The sequence below is a fragment of the Entelurus aequoreus genome, linkage group LG14, assembly GCF_033978785.1.
Source record: "Entelurus aequoreus isolate RoL-2023_Sb linkage group LG14, RoL_Eaeq_v1.1, whole genome shotgun sequence".
Taxonomy (NCBI): Eukaryota; Metazoa; Chordata; class Actinopteri; order Syngnathiformes; family Syngnathidae; genus Entelurus; species Entelurus aequoreus.
Window position 1 is genome coordinate 36,735,381 of NC_084744.1, and position 25,084 is coordinate 36,760,464.

General features: G+C 40.0%; 1 protein-coding gene across 4 annotated transcripts in view; it reads right to left on the reverse strand.

Annotated features, from left to right (window-relative positions):
• LOC133664826 (phospholipid-transporting ATPase IH-like) overlaps window positions 1-15,310 on the reverse strand; it is an 88,800-nt gene extending 73,490 nt beyond the window's left edge. For all 4 annotated transcript variants that reach the window (XM_062069762.1, XM_062069761.1, XM_062069765.1 and 1 more), the window contains exon 1: window positions 15,120-15,310. In XM_062069762.1, the coding sequence (XP_061925746.1) occupies window positions 15,120-15,158 (39 nt within the window). In that variant the 5' untranslated portion in view covers window positions 15,159-15,310. The remainder of the gene's footprint in view (window positions 1-15,119) is intronic.
• Between the last annotated feature and the right edge of the window lie 9,774 nt (window positions 15,311-25,084).

Below are 25,084 nucleotides of genomic sequence, written 5' to 3' on the forward strand. Positions count from 1 at the left end.
CACACCAATGTTCCCTCTAAGGTGCATGCCTAAGCAATTGCGCACTGCTCCCTTAACCTCCCCGAAGGGAAAATCCAAATCCAACTTAAACTCTACAGAAAATAAACATAAATTATTCTGTACCATTTTCAACAAGTGGTCACAACAGATAAAAACAATGACAACATCAGCTGAGAAGTTTAAAGACAACAACAATCATTTTATTGAGCGAAACTGATTACTGTCGGCCGTAACTACGCCCAAACAGCATCAGCAAAAAAATACTATCTAACAACACTGGTCACTTTCTGCTGTGATCACACCAAAACAAACAAATGTGGTATTGATTATTGAAAGACCCTCACACTTGGCTCAGCCAGTGATTGCGTTCACAGCCACAAAAACAGTCAGATAACTCTTCTGTATTATGACACATTCAAGTTTTACTCAGTAATTAATCATTACTGAGTATTTATTAACAATATTATTAATAATTACAAAGTAACTGAATAATAACCTTTTTTAGATGCTCACAATTACTAATTAAGAGCATCTGACAAAGGTCAGTTACTTATTATGTGTTCAATGTGGTCTTATAAAATGTGTTATTAGTGGGACATTTAATAGCCTAAAAACAAAAAAAAGTTAGATATCCAGTTCTACGCCCCCACCTTGTTGGCTCCGCGCTGCGCAAAGGATTCTGGGAGAGTTAGTGTATTTTCTGACCCGGCCAGCACAAAAGCGCGAGAAAAAAACTACACACCAAGTTTTTGTTTGATACCATCATGGCATTATTGTGAAGACTTTGAAATCACAATATCTACAATACCGTTTCAATCCTTATATATATATATATATATATATATATATATATATATATATATATATATATATATATATATATATATATATATATATATATATATATATATATATATATATACATATATACACACACACACACACACACACACCCCTACACTTACTAAAACTATTATAGTCTTTTCAATGTTTTACTTTTTGCATACAATGAATAATACAAAAATTTACACACACACACACACACACACACACACACACACACACACTCACACACCCCTACACTTACTAAAACTATTATAGTCTTTTCAATGTTTTACTTTTTGCATACAATGAATAATACAAAAATTTTATTGACGAGAAGTATCTTATTCAAGACAGATGTTTTAGATTTTCACATGAATAATCTCGATCCATCCATCCATCCATTTTCTACCGCTTGTCCCTTTTGGGGTCGCAGGGGGTGCTGGAGCCTATCTCAGCTGCATTCGGGCGGAAGGCGGGGTACACCCTGGACAAGTCGCCACCTCATCGCAGCGCCAACACAGATAGACAGACAACATTCACACTCACATTCACACACTAGGGCCAGTTTAGTGTTGCCAATCAACCAATCCCCAGGTGCATGTCTTTTTTTTTTTTTCCAAATATTTTTATTGAATTTTGCAGACAATACAGCATGATGGATCATGGCAACAGCAAGTTGGAGTATCTGCACATTTTTCAATATGTAACATAACAAACCCCATCCCTTACAATACCCACCCACTTAATTCCCAAGGTAATTGTCGCCACATGAATATATGCAAACTTAGCTTCAATCTAACAAACTATATTGAGGTAAATAAAGAGTAAATAAGGTAAAATAAATAAATAAATAATACATAAGATATACAATAAAATATAACGTAAAAGTAAATAAACACAAGGAATGAGGGTGGGGGTGGGGGGTCTTCAGCGGTCAGTTCTGTCTAAGTTGTGTTACTCGAATCGCTTGGGGTGATGTCAAGCTTGTCCCTAATAAGGTCCAGGAGGGGGCCCCAAGTTTTATGGAAAGATGCCACAGATCCTTTCTGCGAGAACCGAAGCTTCTCTAATTGCAGACACCGCAAGACATCTTGTATCCAACTGTTATGGCTCGGCGGAGACGCAAGCTTCCATTTAAAAAGAATTGTACGCCTAGCCAGCAGAGTCGTTAACGCAATGACATGACGAGCGGTTGCAGGTAAACCGTCCACCTGCGGAACGCCAAAAAGGGCAGTCAGCGGGCTGGGTGTTATTGTTCTATCAAGGGCCTGCCCGACAGTGTCAAAAATAGCCGACCAAAAACTTGAGAGTTTTGGGCACGTCCAGAACATATGCAAATGGTCAGCTGGGGATTGTCTACAGCGGTTACAAGCGTCGCTATGGTTGGGGTATATTTTAGCCAGTGTAGCATTAGTGAAATGTGCTTTATGTAGTATCTTACATTGTATTAGGCCATGCCTAGCGCATATAGATGATGAATGCACCAGCCTCAAAGCTTCTCTCCACCGCCCGTCAGGTATAGGTGCCCCAAGGTCATGCTCCCAGGATTCTCTGGCAGGTGAAGTGTTAAGTGGATTCAGAAAGCCGATTTCATTATATATTACAGATATCAAACGTCGTTTGTCAGAGTCAAAGGAGAGAAACCGATCAATTTCTGCTTCTGGGGGGCGGTTGGGAAAATGAGGAAATTGTTTTTTAATAAAATGCCTTATTTGAAGGTATCGAAAGAAATGTGTATTAGGTATATTGTATCTTGTTGACAGAGAAGCGAACGAAGAGAACACTCCATCGTGGTACAGGTCGTTGAGGATTTTAAGGCCGTTAGTCGACCAGGTGCGAAACGCAGAATCAGAGCAGGCAGGGATAAAGGCGGGATTGTTCAAAATCGGAGCACCGCTGGAAGCTTTGTGCAGGCCATGATGTTTCCTAAATTAAGTCTAAATTTTAATAGTATTTTTAACAACTGGGTTTAGGGAGGTCCCCAATGAACGTAAGGGTAGCTGTGAGCAAATCACCGCGTGCAGGGAACCATTAGACGATGCTACCTCTATGTGAGCCCAAGGTGGACAGGCGGCTGGGGAGTCGCAGCGAACCCAGTACAGAAGTTTATTAATATTGCAGGCCCAAAAATAATTTCTAAAGTTTGGAAGTGCTAGACCACCCTCCGTCTTAGGGAGCTGTAGAATGGCTTTCCTAAGGCGGGCTGGCCTGTTTTGCCAAATGAAAGCAAGAAGTTGTTGATCAAGGCCAACAAAAAGTGATTTGTTGAGACATATAGGGATGTGTTGAAAGAGATATAAAAATTTCGGAAGTAAAATCATTTTTATGAGGTTAATGTGGCCAACCAGGGATAGGGGGAGGGCAGCCCACCTGGACAAGTCCGATTTACATTTGTCTGACAGTGCTTGAAAGTTTTTGCGAAACAGCTCTGTGGGAGAATTCGAGACAAACACGCCCAGATATTTAAAACCGTCCTCCGAGATCCTAAAGGGGAATTGTGAGCGCGGGAGTGACCTTGCCAAATTATTGACAAAAAATAGTTCGCTCTTCTGGATATTCAGTTTGTACCCTGACAAACGACCGAACTGATCTAGAATCGATAATATATGGGGAAGCGAGGACGATGGGTCCGAAACGAACAACAGAAGGGAGAGCATATAGGGAGAGCTTATGAACCCGACCGAAACGAGTGATACCCTTAAATTCCTCCGAATTCTTAAGCCAAATAGCAAGCGGTTCAATGGCTATATTAAACAGCAAGGGTGAAAGCGGACATCCCTGCCGGGTCCCACGCTGGAGAGGGAAGTAAGCTGAACGGATGCCGTTAGTATGTACGGAGGCAAGCGGAGTCTCATACAGGACTCTAACCCAAGAAATAAATTTAGGATCAAAACCAAATTTCTCCATAATAAAAAATAAATAGCCCCACTCCACCCTATCAAACGCCTTCTCTGCATCCAGCGCCACCACAACCTCCGGAGTATCAGATGGCGGAGTGAGAACTATGTTCAACAATCTTCTGGTATTGAAGAATGAATGTCTCCCTAGCATGAAGCCTGTCTGATCGGCCGAAATTATTGAGGGCATCACGGTTTGAAGACGTTTAGAGAGAACTTTCGACAGAATCTTGCAGTCCACGTTCAAAAGTGAGATCGGTCTGTAGTTACCACAAGAGGTAGCATCCCTGTCTTTCTTAAGAAGTAATGAAATGGAAGCCTCTGACAGAGTCCCTGGTAAGCGGCCGGCGTTGAAGGAATCATCGAACATTCTTGCTAAAATGGGCGATAACAGTAATGAGTAAGCCTTGTAAAATTCAACTGTGAAGCCATCAGGGCCGGGCGACTTTCCATTTTGCATAGATCGAATTGCCTCCTGTATCTCTGACGAGGAAATGGGTCTACCCAGCTCCCTGGCAATGTTTACATCAATGCAAGGATATGTTAATGAATCGAGGGGGTTGGGGCAAATCGCGGAGATAGGAGAACATTCAGAAGTGTATAATTTAGTGTAAAATTCAGAAAAACACTTATTAATATCAACTGGATCAGAAGTATAACTACCATCGGGTAGTCTAATTTTGGGAATCGACCGCGATGCGCAAGCAGTCCTGGCCCGTTGAGCTAAAAGTCGGCCAGCCTTGTCTCCATGTTCATAGAAGCATTGTTTGGATTGTCGCAGTTGTCTTTCTACTATGTGCGTCATAAGCTGGTCATGTTCCGAATGTAGCAGAATACGTTTTTTATACAGGGATGGAGATGGACAAACAGCGTATACATTGTCGAGGTTGAGGAGTTCTTTAGCAATTTCCGTCAGCCTAGCCCTCTCAGTCCTCCTCATCCTGGAAATATAAGCGATCACCTGTCCCCGGACAGTAGCCTTAAGTGCTTCCCACAAGATGCTATTTTCAATTTCAGGGGTGTCATTAAACTCAATATAGGTACGAATTTCTGTTTCAACAAAATCTTTGAACTTAATGTCCGAGAGCAAGTGAGAGCTGAACCTCCACATTGTGCGGCCGGTCACACCTTGCGGAAATTTAATGTCGACTGAGATTGGCGCGTGGTCAGAGATGGCTATCGGGTGGTAGTCGCATGCGTTAATACAATGCAAGAGATTGTTATCTATTAAAAATAAATCAATACGGGAAAACGAATGGTGAACGTGCGAGAAGAATGAAAATGCCTTCCCATGCGGGTTCCTGAATCTCCAGGGATCTGAAAGTCCTACTTGGTTTGCATAAGATGACACAGCCTCAGCTGCTTTGGATAGTGTATTTCGAGTATGGGAGGATCGATCAGGAATCGCATCCTGGACTAAGTTAAAATCCCCGCCTACGATTATGCGGTGGCTATCGACGTTGGGGATCCTAGCAAAAAGTCTTGTGAAAAAAGTGTCATCATCCCAGTTAGGTGCATACACAGAGACTAAAATTACGGGTGTGTTCTGTAACGTGCCCGAAACCACAACATAGCGACCTTCATTATCTTCTATAACGTCTGCTGGCTCAAACATAACACGCTTATGGATAATTATGGCCGAACCTCTAGCCCTAGCAGAAAATTTGGAATGGAATAAGTGGCTCATCCAAGACCTCTTAATACGGAGAATTTCTGATGTCTTCAGGTGTGTTTCTTGCAGAAACATAATGTCCCCTTTAAGATGCTGCAGTCGAGTTAAGACTTTACCAATTTTGACAGCGTTGTTCATGCCCTTGGTGTTCCAAGAGATGATACGCACTCCGCCACTCGTCATTCTACCAGCATCCGCCATCTATTAGACCCCAACAGTAAATCTGTGTGACACGCCTTAGACCCCACGGGGAGGGACGGGAGGGAGAGAGGGAAGACATAGCAGCAAAAAAAATAAAAATAACAAAGTAGTACAAAACACCAAACTAGTAATGACAGAAAGACACATTTCAACAAACCCCAACAGATTAGAATGCAATTACCCTTACTACCCACCCTAAATAAGAACCTTATCTGAGCTCTCTCGCTCTTACTTAGCCTAACTTGACTAATGTTAACTTCCGGAGTCTCCTCCCTTACAGTAGCAGTAATGAACTCCATAAAGCGAAATAAGAATTTAAAGTGAGCCTACTATCATGAGACGCATCCCAACCTGAGTGTATAGTAATATAGGAAATATTAAACCGAAATAAACAAACAAGGCACATACCAAAAATGTACAGTGCACTGCACCAGTAGCTTTAGTGATGTTTTTTGGACCAAGGAGTGCCTCATAATGTGCATACGAGTAACTAGTTCAGATTAAAACAAATTAGGATGCATAATCAAAATGTGTTACAAATAGCTTGGCCCCTCAGGAAAAAGAAGAAAGAACGCCCGGTACGAAGCGGAACAAACAAACAGACCAAAAATAGTTACGACCATCCATGTTGGAAATTATGTGACCACCGTTAGCCAGTGTGTAAATTGCAACACTCAAACATTGCTTCCTATAATGAACACACGTCTAAAATGGTGGTCAATGCTTAGAACAGCAAAACAAACAAAGGCCCACAATGTCCACAGTGAATGTAAAGTTGTCATAAGTCAGGCCTCTGAAAAAGTTGGAACTTACAGTTTTTATTCCAGGAGCTGCACAGTCCAGGTGCAAATTGTTGTCATGTCCAGCCGTATTGTAGTGGTAAATAGCCGTCCAAGCCCATCAGGTATCTTGCGTGCGGATTGATGTCAAGAAGTCCTCAGCCTCTGTAACCGATCCGAGTCTCTTCTTACCATCATCCTTCGTTACTATGACAAGTCTGGCCGGGAACAGTACTGCTGGTCGTAGGCCCATTTGGTAGAGCTTCGGCATCACATTGCGGTATTTTTGGCGTTGTTCCACCACTTCAGGTGCATAGTCCTCGAAGATGGCGACAGGGTACCCTCGGTATAGTAGCTTGCCTTTCCTGGCCCTGGCCTCGCGGATAATTCTCTCCTTCATCTGGTACTTGTGTAGCCGTATCAGAACGGGCCTCGGTCTCTCGTCTGGCTTCGGCTTGCTAGCGAGTGTTCGATGAGCCCGGTCGCACTCCGGCGGTGATTCAAAGAAATCCTTCGTCAAAAATCTCCTTCAGTAGTTCCGCAAAAAAGGTAGTTGGACGTGGCCCCTCCACGGACTCTGGTATGCCGACCACTCGGATGTTGTTTCGCCGACTCCGGGATTCGAGGTCGCTAACTTTAGCACGTAGCTTAGTCTCGATGTCCGTTAGCTTAGCACATGTTGCTTCCAGTGCTAGCAGGCGTTCGTCTTGCAAAGTAGCATTTTCTTCGAGTGAGGTAATTTTCTGAGTGTTCAGAGACCTTGGTGTGTACCTTATCAATCTTTGTCTCGAGTGTAGAAATTACTGTCCTGAAGTCCGTGGAGAGGGCCTGGCGGTGTTCTTCCAGAAGACTAGCTATAGCCGACATGGTGACTTCGCCGGCACCTCCGTCGGAAGAGCTAAGTCCGGCCCCGGTATCTCTGACGTTCCGCTTCGTCGAGTGAGTTGGCATTTCTTGCCGGTTGCAACTCCGGAGTAATATATTCACCCGCTCGCTGGCTTTGTTTATGGAGTTTTAAAAGAGTGGCAATGTAAAAAGTTGTGGGAGGGAGACTCAACACGTGTCTACTCCATCTTGCCCAAACCGGAAGTCAGGTGCATGTCTTTTGTAGGTGGGAGGAAGCCGGAGTACCCGGAGGGAACCCACGCAGTCACGGGGAGAACATGCAAACTCCACGCAGAAAGATCCCGAGCCCGGGATTGAACTCCGGACTGCTCAGGACCTTCGTATTGTGATGTTGGAGATTATTATTTATTTGCACGCAATGTGCAATGCTACATTTTTGTTAAAATAAGTATTTTATTCAAAAGTATTACTTCTAGAGGATGCTCTTAATTTTGTGTTTTGAAAATTATTCCATAAAAAAGTACAAGTTAATATCTGGTAAAAAGAACATTATTCAAATTAGAATTTGCTAAGAGTAAGATGCAAGGTCATTTCAAACTACTAGTTTTTAATCAAATAAATGAAAAATGTCATTTCTAGTCAATGGGTTCTTCGTAATCGTAAAAAATAGATGTTTTGTGAAAAAAATTGGAGATTTTATTATTAGGCCATATCGCCCAGGCTTCGGTAAAACACAGTAAAACATGAAGTTAATCGCTGTAAATCAAAATTAAACACACAATGATGATATGAAGTATTGCACAATGAGCAGTGGTCTCAAACTCGTGGTCGGCAGGCCCATATTTTGTGGCCCTCTACTTAACGTCATAGTAAATATACTATGGCAATCTTCAAACCCATAACAAACCCCTTAACAATCGTAAAACCCTTAACTACAATAACGGTACAAACACAAAAATGTCAGCAGAACAAACAAATGATGAACAAACATAACATCTTACCCTTATTTACGACTCGAAAAGCAATTTACTGATCCTTTCCGACTGCAATGTTTGCATTAGGTGCCCAACTTGTACAAAAAAAAGCCGCGCATAGCGACATGTTAATTAGCATGAAGAGAGCGCAAGATGCCTGCCTTCAGCCTCGTTAAAGGAGCGGCTGCTGGAAATAATGCAGGGTTAATGGGACGTTTGAGGGCCAAGTAAACATATATCATCCCCCTTACGTCCCTACTCAAGTCAATATCTGGATAATTGAATTAATGATTCATACGCTGTCGACTCTGTAATGTTGCAGCCGGGATGCAAAAAACGAGGTGACAGATGAGGTGAGAGGTTTCAATGACGCAACCTCTCTTTCTCGCGCTCTCTTTCTCTGCTTGTGTGGTTCTGATAGCCCTTCATTAGGAGCTCTGCTGCAGCATCTGGCACAAGGCAAACTTGTACAGGCTGAGAAAAGTCAAGATGATAAATAAGTGCACCCTACGCACCCACACAAACATAATTATCTACCAGAAGCACCTGAGACACTTTAAGGTCATGTTCAAAAGGTCGCAAACCATGCAAAGACACTATTAAGGAGAGTCAGACGCCATGTGCTGCTCACTGCGCCCCACATTGCCACTTATAGGAGCACCCTCCCTGTAGAACTCATCAATAAGGCCCTAAACCAGGGGTGCCAAACTCATTTTAGCTCAGGGGCCACATGGAGGAAAATCCATTCCCAAGTGGGCGGGAATGGTAAAATCATGGCATGATAACTTAAAAATAAAGACAACTCCAGGTTGTTTTCTGAAAACAAGCACATTCTGAAAAGGTACAAATCAAAAATAATCCTCTGGACAAAACACTTCAAGTTTGTTAAAAGTCTGAGGAAATTGGTGCAGTTTCAAAAACACAATGAGCTTAAGACTTCGTCTCAGTGTATCTACAAAGCCAGGATTCAACTTTAAATCACAGTCTTTCTGGGATTGAACAAAAAACAAAACATGTGAACTCTTCTCGGTATCAAATACCTCCTTTGTCATGTTCAGAAACGGAGGTAAAAAGTATTCAAAAGGGTTACGTTTTCTCGTTTTTGACAGAGACATAATGCTCACTGCTCTCCTCACCTCCCAGGGGGTGAACATGGGGATGGGTCAAATGCAGAGGATAATTTCACCACATTCACACATTTTCGTGTGTGTGTGTGACTATCGTTGGGACTTTAACTGTCTGTTTAAACTGTAGTGTATACTGTATATAGTTACTTTGCACTTTTGTTTAAGAAGGTCCTAACTTGATTGTCAGTTACTCAACCTCTGCCTACATGTTCAATATTGAAGTGCAACTTTGTTTGTCAATACTTTATTTAGCTATTTTATTGATTGATTGATTGAAACATTTATTAGTAGATTGCACAGTTCAGTACATATTCCGTACAATTGACCACTAAATGGTAACACCCGAATAAGTTTTTCAACTTGTTTAAGTCGGGGTCCACGTTAATCAATTCATGGTACAAATATATACTATCGGCATAATACAGTCATCACACAAGTTAATCATCAGAGTATATACATTGAATTATTTACATTATTTACAATCCGGGGGGTGAGATGTGGAGGGGCTTGGGGAGGGGTTAGGTTTGGTTGATATCAGCACTTCAGTCATCGACAATTATATCATCAGAGAAATGGACATTGAAACAGTGTAGGTCTGACTTGGTAGGATATGTACAGCGATCAGTGAACATAGTGAGCTCAGAAAGTATAAGAACAAGTATATACATTTGATTATTTACATTTGATTATTTACAATCCGGGGAGGTGGGATGTGGTGGGGTGAGAGGGTTAGGCTAGGGTTGTAGTTGCCTGGAGGTGGTCTTTTAGTGCGGTTTTGAAGGAGGGTAGAGATGCACTCTTTTACACCTGTTGGGAGTGCATTCCATATTGATGTGGCATAGTCATGGTTGTGTATATTTGAGCCCCCCATCCCATTCAATTAATTTTTGTTTTGTTTTAATGTAAGTGCAAAATTTTGCTAACAAAGTATATTGTATTGTTATTCTTTGTTTGTTTTAATCTTGGAGATTTAAACGTTTTGATTTAAATTGCAATGTTAAAATACACAAGAAATACAAGTGTATTGCATTTGAAAGGATATACATGCATTATTATTATGTATTATCATTAAATTAATGGTTAATTTGGTCTCATAAAAATCATGGCAACAATATCGTTTATCGGCAATAAATTGTTGGTAAATATATTGTCAAGCAAAATGTGTTATCGGCCCAGGCCTATAGTGATGCACCGATAATTTGTCCAAGCACCGGAACAGTGCTGCCGAAACCGGATGTTGTGATGACATAAGCCGTATGCATGGTGTTGTCTGGATTGGAGGCAGCATGTCCGCGATGTGGACGTACTTTAATATATCCGAGATTCAAAATTTAAGATGACACTGACGGCTTTTAAGCAGAGATTGGCTCGCAGCAGCGTGAAGCAAGAGTGGCGCCAGGCTCGCTTTTCGTCGCAGACATGAAGCAATAGAAGTAAATAATCTCTAAACACGAGTCTACAATAACACTAGGAATAGATGCTACATTTGTTGCCAGTCGTTTTAAATAAAGAGTAACTAAAAAGATTGGAAAAATGTTTTTTTTGTGCAATAAGCAGCAACAGTTGAAAAATAGAGCAAAACGATATTGTGAAAGAAAAAATACATGTTAATACTATAATTAATAATAACAGAAAGTGTATATACTTTTTTGCCTTTTTTAAAGAAAATATAGGCATCATATCAAATAATGTTATGGCGTCATATTGACCACGCCCTTAAAACCGCACCCACCGCCACAGGTATATTGGCAATCTAGACAAAAAAAACTGGATTTATTCCCGTTTAAATGAAGAATGACTTTTAATGCTAGCGAAGGGTTAAAAAAAGGGTGGGTGCAAACCAGCGTCTTTTCGTGTCTTTCTCGTCATCTCCAGGTCTAAATTGGCAGTCATAAATTACCCATTTCTCAGTTTATGTCCACATCATTTTACGAACAAGGTAAAAGGTAGGCCACCACTGCTGCTCACTGCTCCTCTCACCTCCCAGGGGGTGAACATGGGGATGGGTCAAATGCAGAGGGTAATTTCACCACACCTAGTGTGTGTGTGTGTGTGTGACTATCATAGGTACTTTAACTTTAATTACTTATAATCTAGAAATAACTTTCATGAGCTCAGAGGCAATGCAGCAGCTCACCAGCTGATGATGTCAAAGCAGCAGCATAAGGAAGTTCCCTCTCTCTGGTCAATGCGCCGCTAAATGTAGGTCCCTAGCGTTCGCGCTTGTAATAACGATATTGCTAATACTTGGTTAATATCCAGGTGACGGCATGTAAATTGAGTATTGTTGGTTTTATTGGGTTTTAAAGTCGGAATAAACGCGATAGACGCAATGGCTCCAATTTGCTCCACTGTCTGCAGACTTTTATTTAAGAGTTAGAATGTGTTAAAAAAAAAAAAAAAAGTGTTCTTGTCACGCATAAAGATTGTGAATGAGAGGCAAAATTTCAAAAAAGTGCAGTTCAACTTTAAGTGTAAAGAGAAGTTAATCGTTGCTGTTAGCAAAAATTAAAAAATAAATAGAGACTCTTAACAGTAGACTGACCCAAGAAGTACAAACAGTATGTGGCTTACACAAGTGTTAAGTTAAGTTAAAGTACCAATGATTGTCACACACACACTAGGTGTGGTGAAAGTTGTCCTCTGCATTTGACCCATCCCCTTGGTCACCCCCTGGGAGGTGAGGGGAGCAGTGAGCAGCAGCGGTGGCTGCGCCCGGGAATCATTTTTCGGGATTTAACCCCCAATTCCAACCCTTGATGCTGAGTGCCAAGCAGGGATGTAATGGGTCCCATTTTTATAGTCTTTGGTATGACTCGGCCGGGGTTTGAACTCGCGATCTACTGATCTCAGGGCGGACACTCTACCCACTAGGCCACTGAGCTGTAACACAAGTGTAAAAGAAAAAGTTCACTGCTGTAAAAACTATAAAACATTCAGACTTATTTTTGATTAGTAGTTGAATAAGTGTAACTATAGATTCTGCACAGCCGCCACACTTTTTAAAATTAGTGCACAAATGTTAAAAGGGCAATTTCAATGTCAGTGATGTGCATTTATTAGAAAAAAACAATGTTCTGTGCCACTTTAGAAGCAGATATTCCCCTAAAACTTTGGTCGAACTCCGAATCAGCAACAATCAACAGCAAGAACAAAAAAAACAGTCCAATGCTGTCAGAACCACACACTTATATGTTGTATATGAATATTATCATCACCATGAAGATTCTAGCAGGAACTCTCATTCAATCCTTTTTCGATTACGCATGCACCTCCTGGTACCCTTGCACCTCCAAAACCCTCAAACCTAGACTCCAAACATCCCAGAACAAGCGAGTCAGATTACTTCTAGACCTCCACCCCAGATCACACCTCACTCCTACCCACTTCTCCAAAGTGGGCTGGCTCAGGGTGGAGGACAGAGTAAAACAACTTGCACTGAGCCTAGTCTATAAAATCTGCTACACCTCCCTGATACCGAAGAACATGTCAAACTACTTCCTTAACGTAAATGACCGCCATAACCACAACACCAGGGGGAGCTCCACTAACCACGTTAAAGGCCTACTGGAACCCACTACTACCGACCACGCAGTCTGATAGTTTATATATCAATGATGAAATCTTAACATTGCAACACATGCCAATACGGCCGGGTTAGATTACTAAAGTGCAATTTTAAATTTTGCGCGAAATATCCAGCTGAAAACGTCTCGGTATGATGACGCCTGCGTGTGACGTCACGGATTGTAGAGGACATTTTGGGACAGCATTGTGGCCAGCTATTAAGTCGTCTGTTTTCATCGCAAAATTCCACAGTATGTTGGATATCTGTGTTGGTGAATCTTTTGCAATTTGTTCAATGAACAATGGAGACAGCAAAGAAGAAAGCTGTAGGTGGGAAGCGGTGTATTTCGGCCGGCTGCAGCAACACAAACACATAGCCGGTGTTTCATTGTTTACATTCCCGAAAGATGATAGTCAAGCTTTACCATTGGCCTGTGGGGAACTGGGACAACAGAGACTCTTACCAGGAGGACTTTGAGTTGGATACGCAGACGAGGTACCGTGAGTATGCAACCAGAATGTTGCCATTAGCATTTTGTTTAATTTGTATGTGTAACGCAGTACGCAGCTGCGGCTTCCAAACATTTGATCGCTTGCCCGTACGTGCGTGCCGCTATGTGCATGTCACGTACGTAACTTTGGGGACTTTTGGGAAATATATGTGCTGTATGAACTTTGGGGAGGTGAACGGTACTTTGGGCTGTGGGATTGAGTGTGTTGTGCAGCTGTTTGAGTTGTATTGGTGGGTTATATGGACGGGAGGGGGGAGGTGTTTGTTATGCGGGATTAATTTGTGGAATATTAAATATAAGCCTGGTTGTGTTGTGGCTAATAGAGTATATATATATGTCTTGTGTTTATTTACTGTTTTAGTCATTCCCAGCTGAATATCAGGTCCCACCCGCCTCTCACAGCATCTTCCCTATCTGAATCGCTTCCACTGCCCTCTAGTCCTTCACTCTCACTTTCCTCATCCACAAATCTTTCATCCTAGCTCAAATTAATGGGGAAATCGTCGCTTTCTCGGTCCGAATCGCTCTCGCTGCTGGTGGCCATGATTGTAAACAATGTGCAGATGTGAGGAGCTCCACAACCTGTGACGTCACGCGCATACCGTCTGCTACTTCCGGTACAGGCAAGGCTTTTTTATCAGCGACCAAAAGTTGCGTACTTTATCGTCAAAGTTCTCTACTAAATCCTTTTAGCAAAAATATGGCAATATCGCGAAATGATCAAGTATGACACATAGAATGGACCTGCCATCCCCGTTTAAATAAGAAAATCGCATTTCAGTAGGCCTTTAAACCCAGATTCCGATCTAACAAAGGTCTTAACTCATTCTCTTTCTATGCCACATCAATATGGAATGCACTCCCAACAGGTGTAAAAGAAAGGGCATCTCTATCCTCCTTCAAAACCACACTAAAAGAACACCTCCAGGCAACTACAACCCTAAACTAACACCCTCCCTCCACATCCTGCCTCCCCGGATTGTGAATAATCAAATGTAGATACTTATTCTTATGCTTTCAGATCTCTCTCTCTGTGTCCACTACTTGCTGTACATATCCTACCAAGTCAGTCCTACACTGTTCCAATGTCCATTTCTCTGATGATGCAATTGTTGATGACTGAAGTGTTGATATCAACCAAACCTAACCCCCCTCCACACCCCGGATTGTAAATAATTCAATGTATATACTCTGATGATTATCTTGTGTGATGACTGTATTATGATGATTGTATATATCTGTATCATGAATCAATTGTGGACCCGACTTAAACTAGTTGAAAAACTTATTCGGGTGTTACCATTTAGTGGTCAATTGTACGAAATATGTACTGCACTGTGCAATCTACTAATAAAAGTTTCAATCAATCATCATTGTGTCCTTTTAAGTGTTGGATTTCTCAATAGATGGTGTACCTAATGAAGTGTCCAGTGGGCGTGCTTTGCTTTGCATGCAAGTTGTTGCTCCCAATAAGCAACTTAAAAGTGGGCCAGCCAAGTTTCATTTCCAATTGCACACATTCAGCAGCCATAGTTGTGTGTGTGTGTGCGTGTGTGTGTGTGTGTGTGCGTGGTAGTGGGACGTTCAAGTCAATAGGTGGATATATTTAATGAAACATGCAGGGACAGCATGCAGGCCTTTATCACTTTAATGCTTTGATGTAGTGTGTGTGTGTGTGTGTGTGTGTGTGTGTGTGTGTGAGAGATGGGGGTCGCTTACATATCTGCTGATGATGTTCCGGAGCCGGCTGAGATCCATCCTCCACTAAAACCGCTCAGCTGTCTTCTCGGACGCTACCTTGCGTGGATCTCCTCGCTCGTGTCCATCGTCGTCATCGTCTTCATCCACCACCACCACCACCACCGCCGTGTCCGCGATGTTCCTCAGTGGGCTGAAGTGATTTTCACGGCATCCCCCCCCCCCCTCCCCCCCACTCTCGTGTCGCCCACGCTGCCGCCAGCTACATGCCGGGACAAATGTGTCCTCCTTGCGAGACGGTCCTCTTTTAAAGACGAGCGCGGTCCAGCGGGGAAAAGTCCACAGTGGGTGTTGGTGTTGCTGCTGCTGCTACTGTGGCTGGTGTTGTGGTCGAGCCGTGTCTGCAGCCTTGGCCCACTCGATGGAATCCACACTCACCAACGCACACGGGAGTCGTCAGATAACTGGGACGCGCATGCGTACTGGGTGCGTCTCCTGCCTCAGACGAAATATATAAATACAGTATATATTTATATTACAGTGTATTTATAAAACAAATACACATTATTATGTACTTATTATTATCGTTTGTCAATAATAAATATATTTTTAAAGTGTCTTGAAAAACAATGATCGTCCTATATTTGTAAGTGGTTTTACGTCAAGGATGTGCAGTTTGTGCGCATTATTGTTAAGTGCAGACAGATTGAAACAAAAATAATAAAAATAAATAAATAATAAAAATAAGTTATTTCAGTTATTCTAGAATAAAAACAAACATATGAATACAAGTGTTACTTTTTTTTTAAAATTAAAACGACACAGTCAAACAGTATATACAGTACAAAGGAAAATATTTTGGGGGGTATATTTCACTATGAAAAAATGTTCCATTCCACTGTCATTTGGTTTCTTAATGAAGAAAAAAACATTTTGGGATTTGTTGTTAATGTTTTAATATTAAAATATTGATATATTACGTCCTTTAGGTAAGTGTTCCCCAACCACCGGGCCGCGGCCCGGTACCGGTCCGTGGCCCGGTACCGGTCCGTGGATCGATTGGTACCAGGCCGCACAAGAAATAGAAAAAATAAAAAAAATATTTTATTAAATCAACCTAAAAAACACAATATACACTTACAATTAGTGCACCAACCCAAAAAACCTCCCTCCCCCATTTACACTCATTCGCACAAAAGGGTTGTTTCTTTCTGTTATTAATATTTCTGGTTCCAACATTATATATCAACATAGATCAATACAGTCTGCAGGGATACAGTCTGTAAGCACACATGATAGTATTTTTTTTATGACAAAAAAAATTAATACAAAATTTAAAAAATCAAATCATTGGGTTAGCAGACATGTACAGTGAGGATATTGTGTAACTGTGTAATGCAGCAACCCTGAGTCATGTGACATGTTGGACCGGCTGCCCCTCAATGCACAGAACATTCTAAAATTAGCCCCACCTCCGTCTTCCCAAGTGAGTCAGGTGGCCGAGTGTGAAGTCTGCACCGCTCATTTCATTTGCTGGCCTAAAATGTCTTTCAATTAGTGCAGACATGATCAATAATGCATAGGAAGCAGCATAGAGGACTCTCTGACGCTCTAATGCATGAGGCTGTTGTTTACCTTCCATTGAGGGCCCTCAGGGCACCTTATGGAGTCTAATGAGGAGTCTTCCTCCTGCATGGACAGATGGTGAAGTGAGAATTAAGTACTTCATGTCACTGTCATCTATGGTAATGATGGACACTGATGCATATTTATTAGATATGAATCATATTTGCACTGCTCATTCTGTAATCAACATAATAACGGTTATTTTTTGTGTGCAGGTGCATCAAAATCTTATTCTGCAAAGATGATTACTGTATTTCCTAGCTCATATAGTGCCCAGGGGGTGTTTATTACATAACTGCAGACAGTACAACGCATCTTATATTACAGGAGAGGCCTTTATTTGTGTAAATGCATTTATGTAGTATTTTCTTTTCACAAAAAAGACACTCAATAAAAAAATGCATACAAAATAAGTACTATGTAGTGTGTATTATTCTACATCTGGGATATTGTATTTTTAAAAACATTTCCACAATAAAGGGACTGCACTAAAATAATAAATACACTTCTATTCTATAGTAGGCATGTTTATAGTATTTTTTCAAATTGGCAAAAGCCAATAAATAAAATAAATGTTACACACAAACATGTAGTCATTAGATATATATTTGTATAGATATATAATTTTTTAAAATTATTTTTGAATAATGTTGATTGAAATACAGTATGTACTGTATATATATAAATATACATACACGTGTATATACACACATATGTATACATACAGCATATATACACGTGTGTATATATATATATATATATATATATATATATATATATATATATATATATATATATATATATATATATAAGTATATATACATATACCTATATATACATAAAGTATATATACACAAAAAATTTACATATATACACGTATATTCATAATGTGTAAATGTACATATACACACATATACATATGTATACATATATACAGATACATATGTAAATCTATATGTATATAGATATGTATATACATTAGTTATTCATCTATATGTGTGTATATGTTTATACATTTACTTTATATATATGCACACACACACACACACACACACACACACACACACAAACACACATTGGGGATAGGCTCCAGCAACCCCCGCGACCCCAAAAGGGCCAATTGGTAAAAAATGGATGGATGGATGAATAAATAGGTATGTTTATAGTATTTTTTAATCCACATAAACAGTTAAAAGAATATTTGCTACACACCACTAAAAAATATAGTCAAATGTATAATATATACACGGTATATATTAAAATAGAATATGAACTATTCTATATATTTTATAATATTTTGTTTGAGGGAAAAAAAGCATATTTCTGGACAGCGCTTATAAAGCTACAAATATTATACATCATAACTCTTTGATTGTTTAAAAAAGTGCAGCAGCATGTTCTCCTTAAACTCCACTGTAATCTTCAGCTTTACAGATGCCATGTCTGCTCTATGACACACTATAAAGGCCACTACAGCCCCCTTGTGGCGTTTATTGGGATGGGGAGCAAGGTTTGAGTTGTGGCGTTAATTTACTCAGGTGCAGGGATTCATTAAAGGCCTACTGAAACCCACTACTACCGACCACGCAGTCTGATAGTTTATATATCAATGATGAAGTCTTAACATTGCAACATATGCCAATACGGCCGGGTTAACTTATAAAGTGCAATTTTAAATTTCCCGGGGAACTTCCGGTTGAAAACGTCTATGTATGATGACGTTTGCGCGTGACATCAATGGTTGAAACGGAAGTATTCGGACACATTGTATCACAATACAAACAGCTCTGTTTTCATCGCAAAATTCCACAGTATTCTGGACATCTGTGTTGGTGAATCTTTTGCAATTTGTTTAATGAACAATGAAAACTGCAAAGAAGAAAGCTGTAAGTGGGACCGGTGTATTAGCGGCTGGCTGTAGCAACACAACCAGGAGGACTTTGAGTCGGATAGCAGACGCGCTATCCGACGCTATCCGCCGACCGCATCGATGATCGGGTGAAGTCCTTCGTCGCGCCGTCGATCGCTGGAACGCAGGTGAGCACGGGTGTTGATGAGCAGATGAGGGCTGGCTGGCGTAGGTGGAGCGCTAATGTTTTTATCATAGCTCTGACGAGATCCCGTAGCTAAGTTAGCTTCAATGGCATCGTTAGCAACAGCATTGCTAGGCTTCGACAGGCGGCACAGCATTAACCGTGTAGTTACAGGTCCAGTGTTTGGTTCGGTGTCTCCTGATAGTAGTATTGTTGATCTTCTGTCTATCCTTCCAGTCAGGGGCTTATTTCTTTTGTTTTTATCTGCATTTAAGCACGATGCTATCACGTTAGCTCCGTAGCTAAAGTGCTTCACCGATGTATTGTCGTGGAGATAAAAGTCACTGTCAATGTCCATTTCGCGTTCTCGACTCTCATTTTCAAGAGGATATAGTATCCGAGGTGGTTTAAAATACAAATCCGTGATCCACAATAGAAAAAGGAGAAAGTGTGGAATCCAATGAGCCCTTGTACCTAAGTTACGGTCAGAGCGAAAAAAGATACGTCCTGCACTGCACTCTAGTCCTTCACTCTCAGGTTCCTCATCCATGAATTTTTCATCCTCGCTCAAATTAAGGGGGTAATCGTCGCCTTCTCAGTCCGAATCGCTCTCGCTGCTGGTGTAAACAATGGGGAAATGTGAGGAGCCCTTCAACCTGCGACGTCACGCTACTTCCGGTACAGGCAAGGCTTTTTTATCAGCGACCAAAAGTGGCGAACTTTATCGTCGATGTTCTGTACTAAATCCTTTCAGCAAAAATATGGCAATATAGCGAAATGATCAAGTATGACACATAGAATGGATCTGCTATCCCCGTTTAAATAAAAAAAAATAATTTCAGTAGGCCTTTAAGAAGATGTAAATAAACAAAACAGTAAAAACTGCAGTTTGGAGTTCTTTTGGCGGCATTTTACGATATTTCCGGCAATCTTGGCCAGCATAGTAAGGCAAGAAGAACCCGTGTTTGAACTGATGTTTTTTTTATTTAGGAAAAGGTGACATCTGAAAGGATGACTGAACACATTTAGGCTGTTAGTCACTGCAACGCTCCAACAACTGGCCTGAGGTTGCAGTTATAATTATAGTCAAACAGCACCATCTAGCGGCCGCTATGCCAAATCACACCCAGCCTGCAGTCATCCCCCCTACAGCTGTGCCATAATGAGACTGATGGTGGAGTGGCTTCAGGTAATTTGGCAGTTAATTAATTGCTTTGATTATGTGTAATTGGAGAAGCGTTAATGCGTGCTGTGTGACAGGGGAAATAAATTAGGCGTATCTTATTTTCTGTGATGATTATTCATTAATCAAAAAAAAAATGTTAACAACTCGGAAGGAAGCCGTGACGCTTGCCTGCCCTGGTGTCAAAGGTCACAGAGCGTGGCAGTGAGGGAGGGGGCGGGGTTGGGCGTGGGTGAGTGCACACCACGCCGCGTGCTTGCCAACTCGCTCGGAGATTTAAATGAAACAACAACAAAAAAGGTGTCTGTGTTGGATGTGAGTCACATGCCTCCACCTCGCCGTGGTGCCAGGAGAGCGGCTTAAAAACCTGCGTCTGGAGATGGGAGCCGCCGAGATCCCAGGGAGCCCGCGCTTGGCACCGTGAAATAGGATTTTGGTAGGACCGAAGCAATGAAGCGGGAGGGGAAGAAGGAGCAAACTGCCAAGTCCTCTCTGCAGATTTAGTGCCCGCCATCACACACACACACACACACACACACACACACACACACACACACACACACACACACACACACACACACACACACACACACACACACACACACACACACACACACACACACACACACACACACACACACACACACGCACACACAAACACACACACACATAACATCATCATCATCCTCTTCCAGAAGAAGAAGAAGTGTTCCAGAGCGACAATGCTGACCTGAACACATGTAACCAACTCAACTACTTCCTAATCCTGCGAGCACTTTACCAGGTGCTCCCTGCTTAGTGTGTGCTTTTTCTTTAGCTTGTTCCTCTGCTAAGGCGTGCTTCAAAGGGAACCACACTTTTTTTTGGGGGGGGGGGGGGGGGGGGAATTTTGCCTATACATTCACAATCCCTATGTAAGACAACAGTATATATGTCTTTCTTTTTTTTATGCATTCTAAGTACGAGGTGGCTACCAATGCAGATAATGGAGTACTCTGAATTAAAAACATCCAAAAAGCACCAACAATACTCCGTTTACATCTCGTGACCTGAATATCAACCAAATATTAGCAATACTGTTATAACTTTTAGAGAGCTAACTAGTAGGGATGTCCGATAATGGCTTTTTGCCGATATCCGATATTCTGATATTGACCAAACCCTTAATTACCGATACCGATATCAACCAATACCGATATATACAGTCGTAGAATTGACACATTATTATGCCTAATTTGGACAACCAGGTATGGTGAAGATAAGGTCCTTTAAAAAAATAAAAATAAGATAAATAAATTAAAAACATTTTCTTGAATAAAAATAAAGTAAAACAATATAAAAACAGTTACATAGAAACTAGCAATTAATGAAAATGAGTAAAATTAACTGTTAAAGGTTAGTACTATTAGTGGACCAGCAGCACGCACAATCATGTGTGCTTACGGACTGTATCCCTTGCAGACTGTATTGATATATATTGATATATAATGTAGGAATCAGAATATTAATAACAGAAAGAAACAACCCTTTTGTGTGAATGAGTGTGAATGAGTGTAAATGGGGGAGGGAGGTTTTTTGGGTTAGTGTACTAACTGTAAGTGTATCTTGTGTTTTTTATGTTGATTTAATAAAAAAAAAACAAAAAAAGACGATACCGATAATTTCCGATATTATCGGCCATCTCTACTAACTAGCTTATGCTGCTGTATTGACATATTGAGCTGCTTTGTCTCTGAGTTGGTGAAAGGTTATTGTAATTTATAAAACATGCCTCTCACCTGGATAGTAGAAGGATGTGGACATAAGCTGAGAAGTTGGTCAACTTACCGAAGATGGCAAGAAAGATACAAAAAGACTGTAGTTTGCGGCACTTTTTTTTTTTTTTTTTTTTTTAAACCTGCGTGACGATTATCGGCCGATATTATCGGCCGATTATATCGGCCGATATATGCGTTAAAATGTAATATCGGAAATTATCGGTATCGTTTTTTTTATTATCGGTATTTTAAAAAAAAATTAAATTAACATAAAAAACACAAGATACACTTACAATTAGTGCACCAACCCAAAAAACCTCCCTTCCCCATTTACACTCATTCACACAAAAGGGTTGTTTCTTTCTGTTATTAATATTCTGGTTCCTACATTATATATCAATATATATCAATACAGTCTGCAAGGGATACAGTCCCTAAGCACACATGATTGTGCGTGCTGCTGGTCCACTAATAGTACTAACCTTTAACAGTTAATTTTACTAATTTTCATTCATTACTAGTTTCTATGTAACTGTTTTTATATTGTTGTACTTTCTTTTTTATTCAAGAAAATGTTTTTAATTTATTTATCTTATTTTACAAATTTTTTAAAAAAGTACCTTATCTTCACCATACCTTGTTGTCCAAATTAGGCATAATAATGTGTTAATTCCACGACTGCATATATCGGTTGATATCGGTATCGGTTGATATTGGTATCGGTAATTAAAGAGTTGGACAATATCGGAATATCGGATATCGGCAAAAAGCCATTATCGGACATCCCTATTGGTCATCCTCCTTATATTCAGGCTCAAAAACATAAGGTTCTGGATCAGTGGTTCTTAACCTGGGTTCGATCGAACCCTAGGGGTTCGGTGAGTCGGCTCAAGGGTTCGGCGGAGGTCAAGACAAACCCGACTCATCGTGTAAATAAAAACTTCTCCCTATCGGCGTATTACGGGTACGGCAACAGCAGAAGTTAGACTGATTTGCAAGTGTGTAATTTGTTGTGAGTTTATGCACTGTGTTGGTTTTGTTCTTTGAACAAGGTGATGTTCATGCACGGTTCATTTTGTGCACCAGTAAAAAAACATGGTAACACTTTAGTATGGGGAACATATTCACCATTCATTAGTTGCTTATTAACATGCAAATTAGTAACATATTGGCTCTTAACTAGTCATTATTAAGTACTTATTAATGCCTTATTTGGCATGGCCTTATTATAAGCCTAACCCTCTAACCCTGGCCCTAACCCTCTAACCCTAACCAAATAACTCTAAATTAAGTCTTTGTTACTTAGAATATGTTCCCCTAGTGTCCAAAAAACTCTAAATTAAGTCTTTGTTACTTAGAATATGTTCCCCATACTAAATTGTTACCAAAAACATATAACTTCGTCTTGAATTTGAAAAAAAACAACATTTTATTTTTCACTAAAGAAGGGTTCGGTGAATGCGCATATGAAACTGGTGGGGTTCGGTACCTCCAACAAGGTTAAGAACCACTGTTCCGGATCATTATTAGTACCGAAGTAGTCTCTGTCAACTCTCTTGACGTCTGCCATGATTAGTAGTGTCGTTGTTGAAGGGAAAAGCGAACGTTCATCTGTGAAATTAACGCGGCACCGCATGCTTAAAACGAGCAAGATATGTAAATATTACATGTTATTATGAATGTGTCTGTTACTGCATCACATATATTCTTACAGCATGTCTATAAAATATTGATGGAGGTTTTTTAGAGTGTTTTATAGGTGTATAGGATAGGTGTTTTATAGAGCGACTCCCCTTGGCTCCATTGTTAGCTGACTTTTGCCAGGGTTTATTTTCTATTTAGAATGCATAATTAAAAGAAAAAACATATGTGTTCATGTCTTACAAAAGGATTGTGAATGATAAGCAAAAAAAAAATCTCTGTAAGAGAATAATACTGTCGTTCAAAGCAGTGAGGTGCTTCAAAGTTAAACTAAGTTGTTTTTGGTCTTTTTTTGTGCTTAGTTTCTTTTTACACTTGGATGACAACCAGACAAACAAGTCACTAATAGAATAGGGTAAATATATTATATATATATATATATATATATATATATATATATATATATATATATATATATATATATATATATATATATATATATATATATATATATATATATATATATATATATATATTTAGGATACAAAAGGTGCCCCACTCAAAGTGATACATTTGTATTAGTTTTTTTTAACTTTCAACACTTAAGTTACAAGATCAACTTCAGATATATCTGTCAATTTTACGTTTGAACTATTATTTTGTTGGTTTTATGCTCTTTCATCAAAGAAAACGTTGATGTTTTTGTATGGCTACCACACAATATATGCAATATTTACCACATAAAACATTTTAAAGTGAAATATTTGAAATAATTGGAGCCTTGAATAGGTCAATAATTCATTATAACATTAATTATTATTTTTTTTAAGCAATGGCAAAAAAAGATAGACAAAATTAAAAAAAAACAGCCTGCATGGCAGCTTTGTGTCAACATTGCAACTTTTTCTAGTTAGATTTCACCTCATTCCACTTTTTGTAATGTTTATTTTTTATTTTTGCAATAGCATTTCCAGAATCTGTGGCGGGCCGGTAAACAATTAGCTGTGGGCCGCAAATGGCCCCCGGGCCGCCCTTTGGACACCCCTGTTATAATACAATCAAATGTTTTTGTTTGCCTGAAACTCACGGCCCGCCGCATTGTTTTAGGTGTCTAATAAAATGGCACATCTTTTCAACTTTAATATTTGATCTGATCATGCAACAAATATATTGTTATTGCAAAATGTTTAAGTAAATCTAAAAATAATTACTGCTCATCACCTTGACTTATGATTTCAGATCAAGTTAGCCACCAGTTTGTAGGTAAGAAAATACAATATTTCAATGCTATTGTTTATTTATGTCATGAGGCGATGAAACATGAATATTCATATATTATTCACTGTTGCATTCGGTCCTCTGCAGGTAGCCATAACTGCGAGGCGGCCCTCAATGAAAACGACTTTGACACCCCTGGCTTAAAATATATTGTCCCGTTTTTATTAGAAGATCATTCAATGATATTGAAACATTTTTAATACAAAGTATTGGTATCAGTATTGGTATTGGCAATACCGGCCATATATTTATTTGATATCGGATCGAAACCAACATTGTCGCTGTATCACTTGCCGTCAAAGTTCAGGTGGACTGTTTTTTTTTTAAACATTTAAAAGTGGTTAATCTTTTTGAGCATTTACTTTGTGTTTTCAACTTTTAATAGTCAGTGGTTAACTTCTTTTTACACTTTTTTGACAGCTAATGTTAAAATGTTACGTCAAGACATTGTCTTAATGTGGCCAGTTT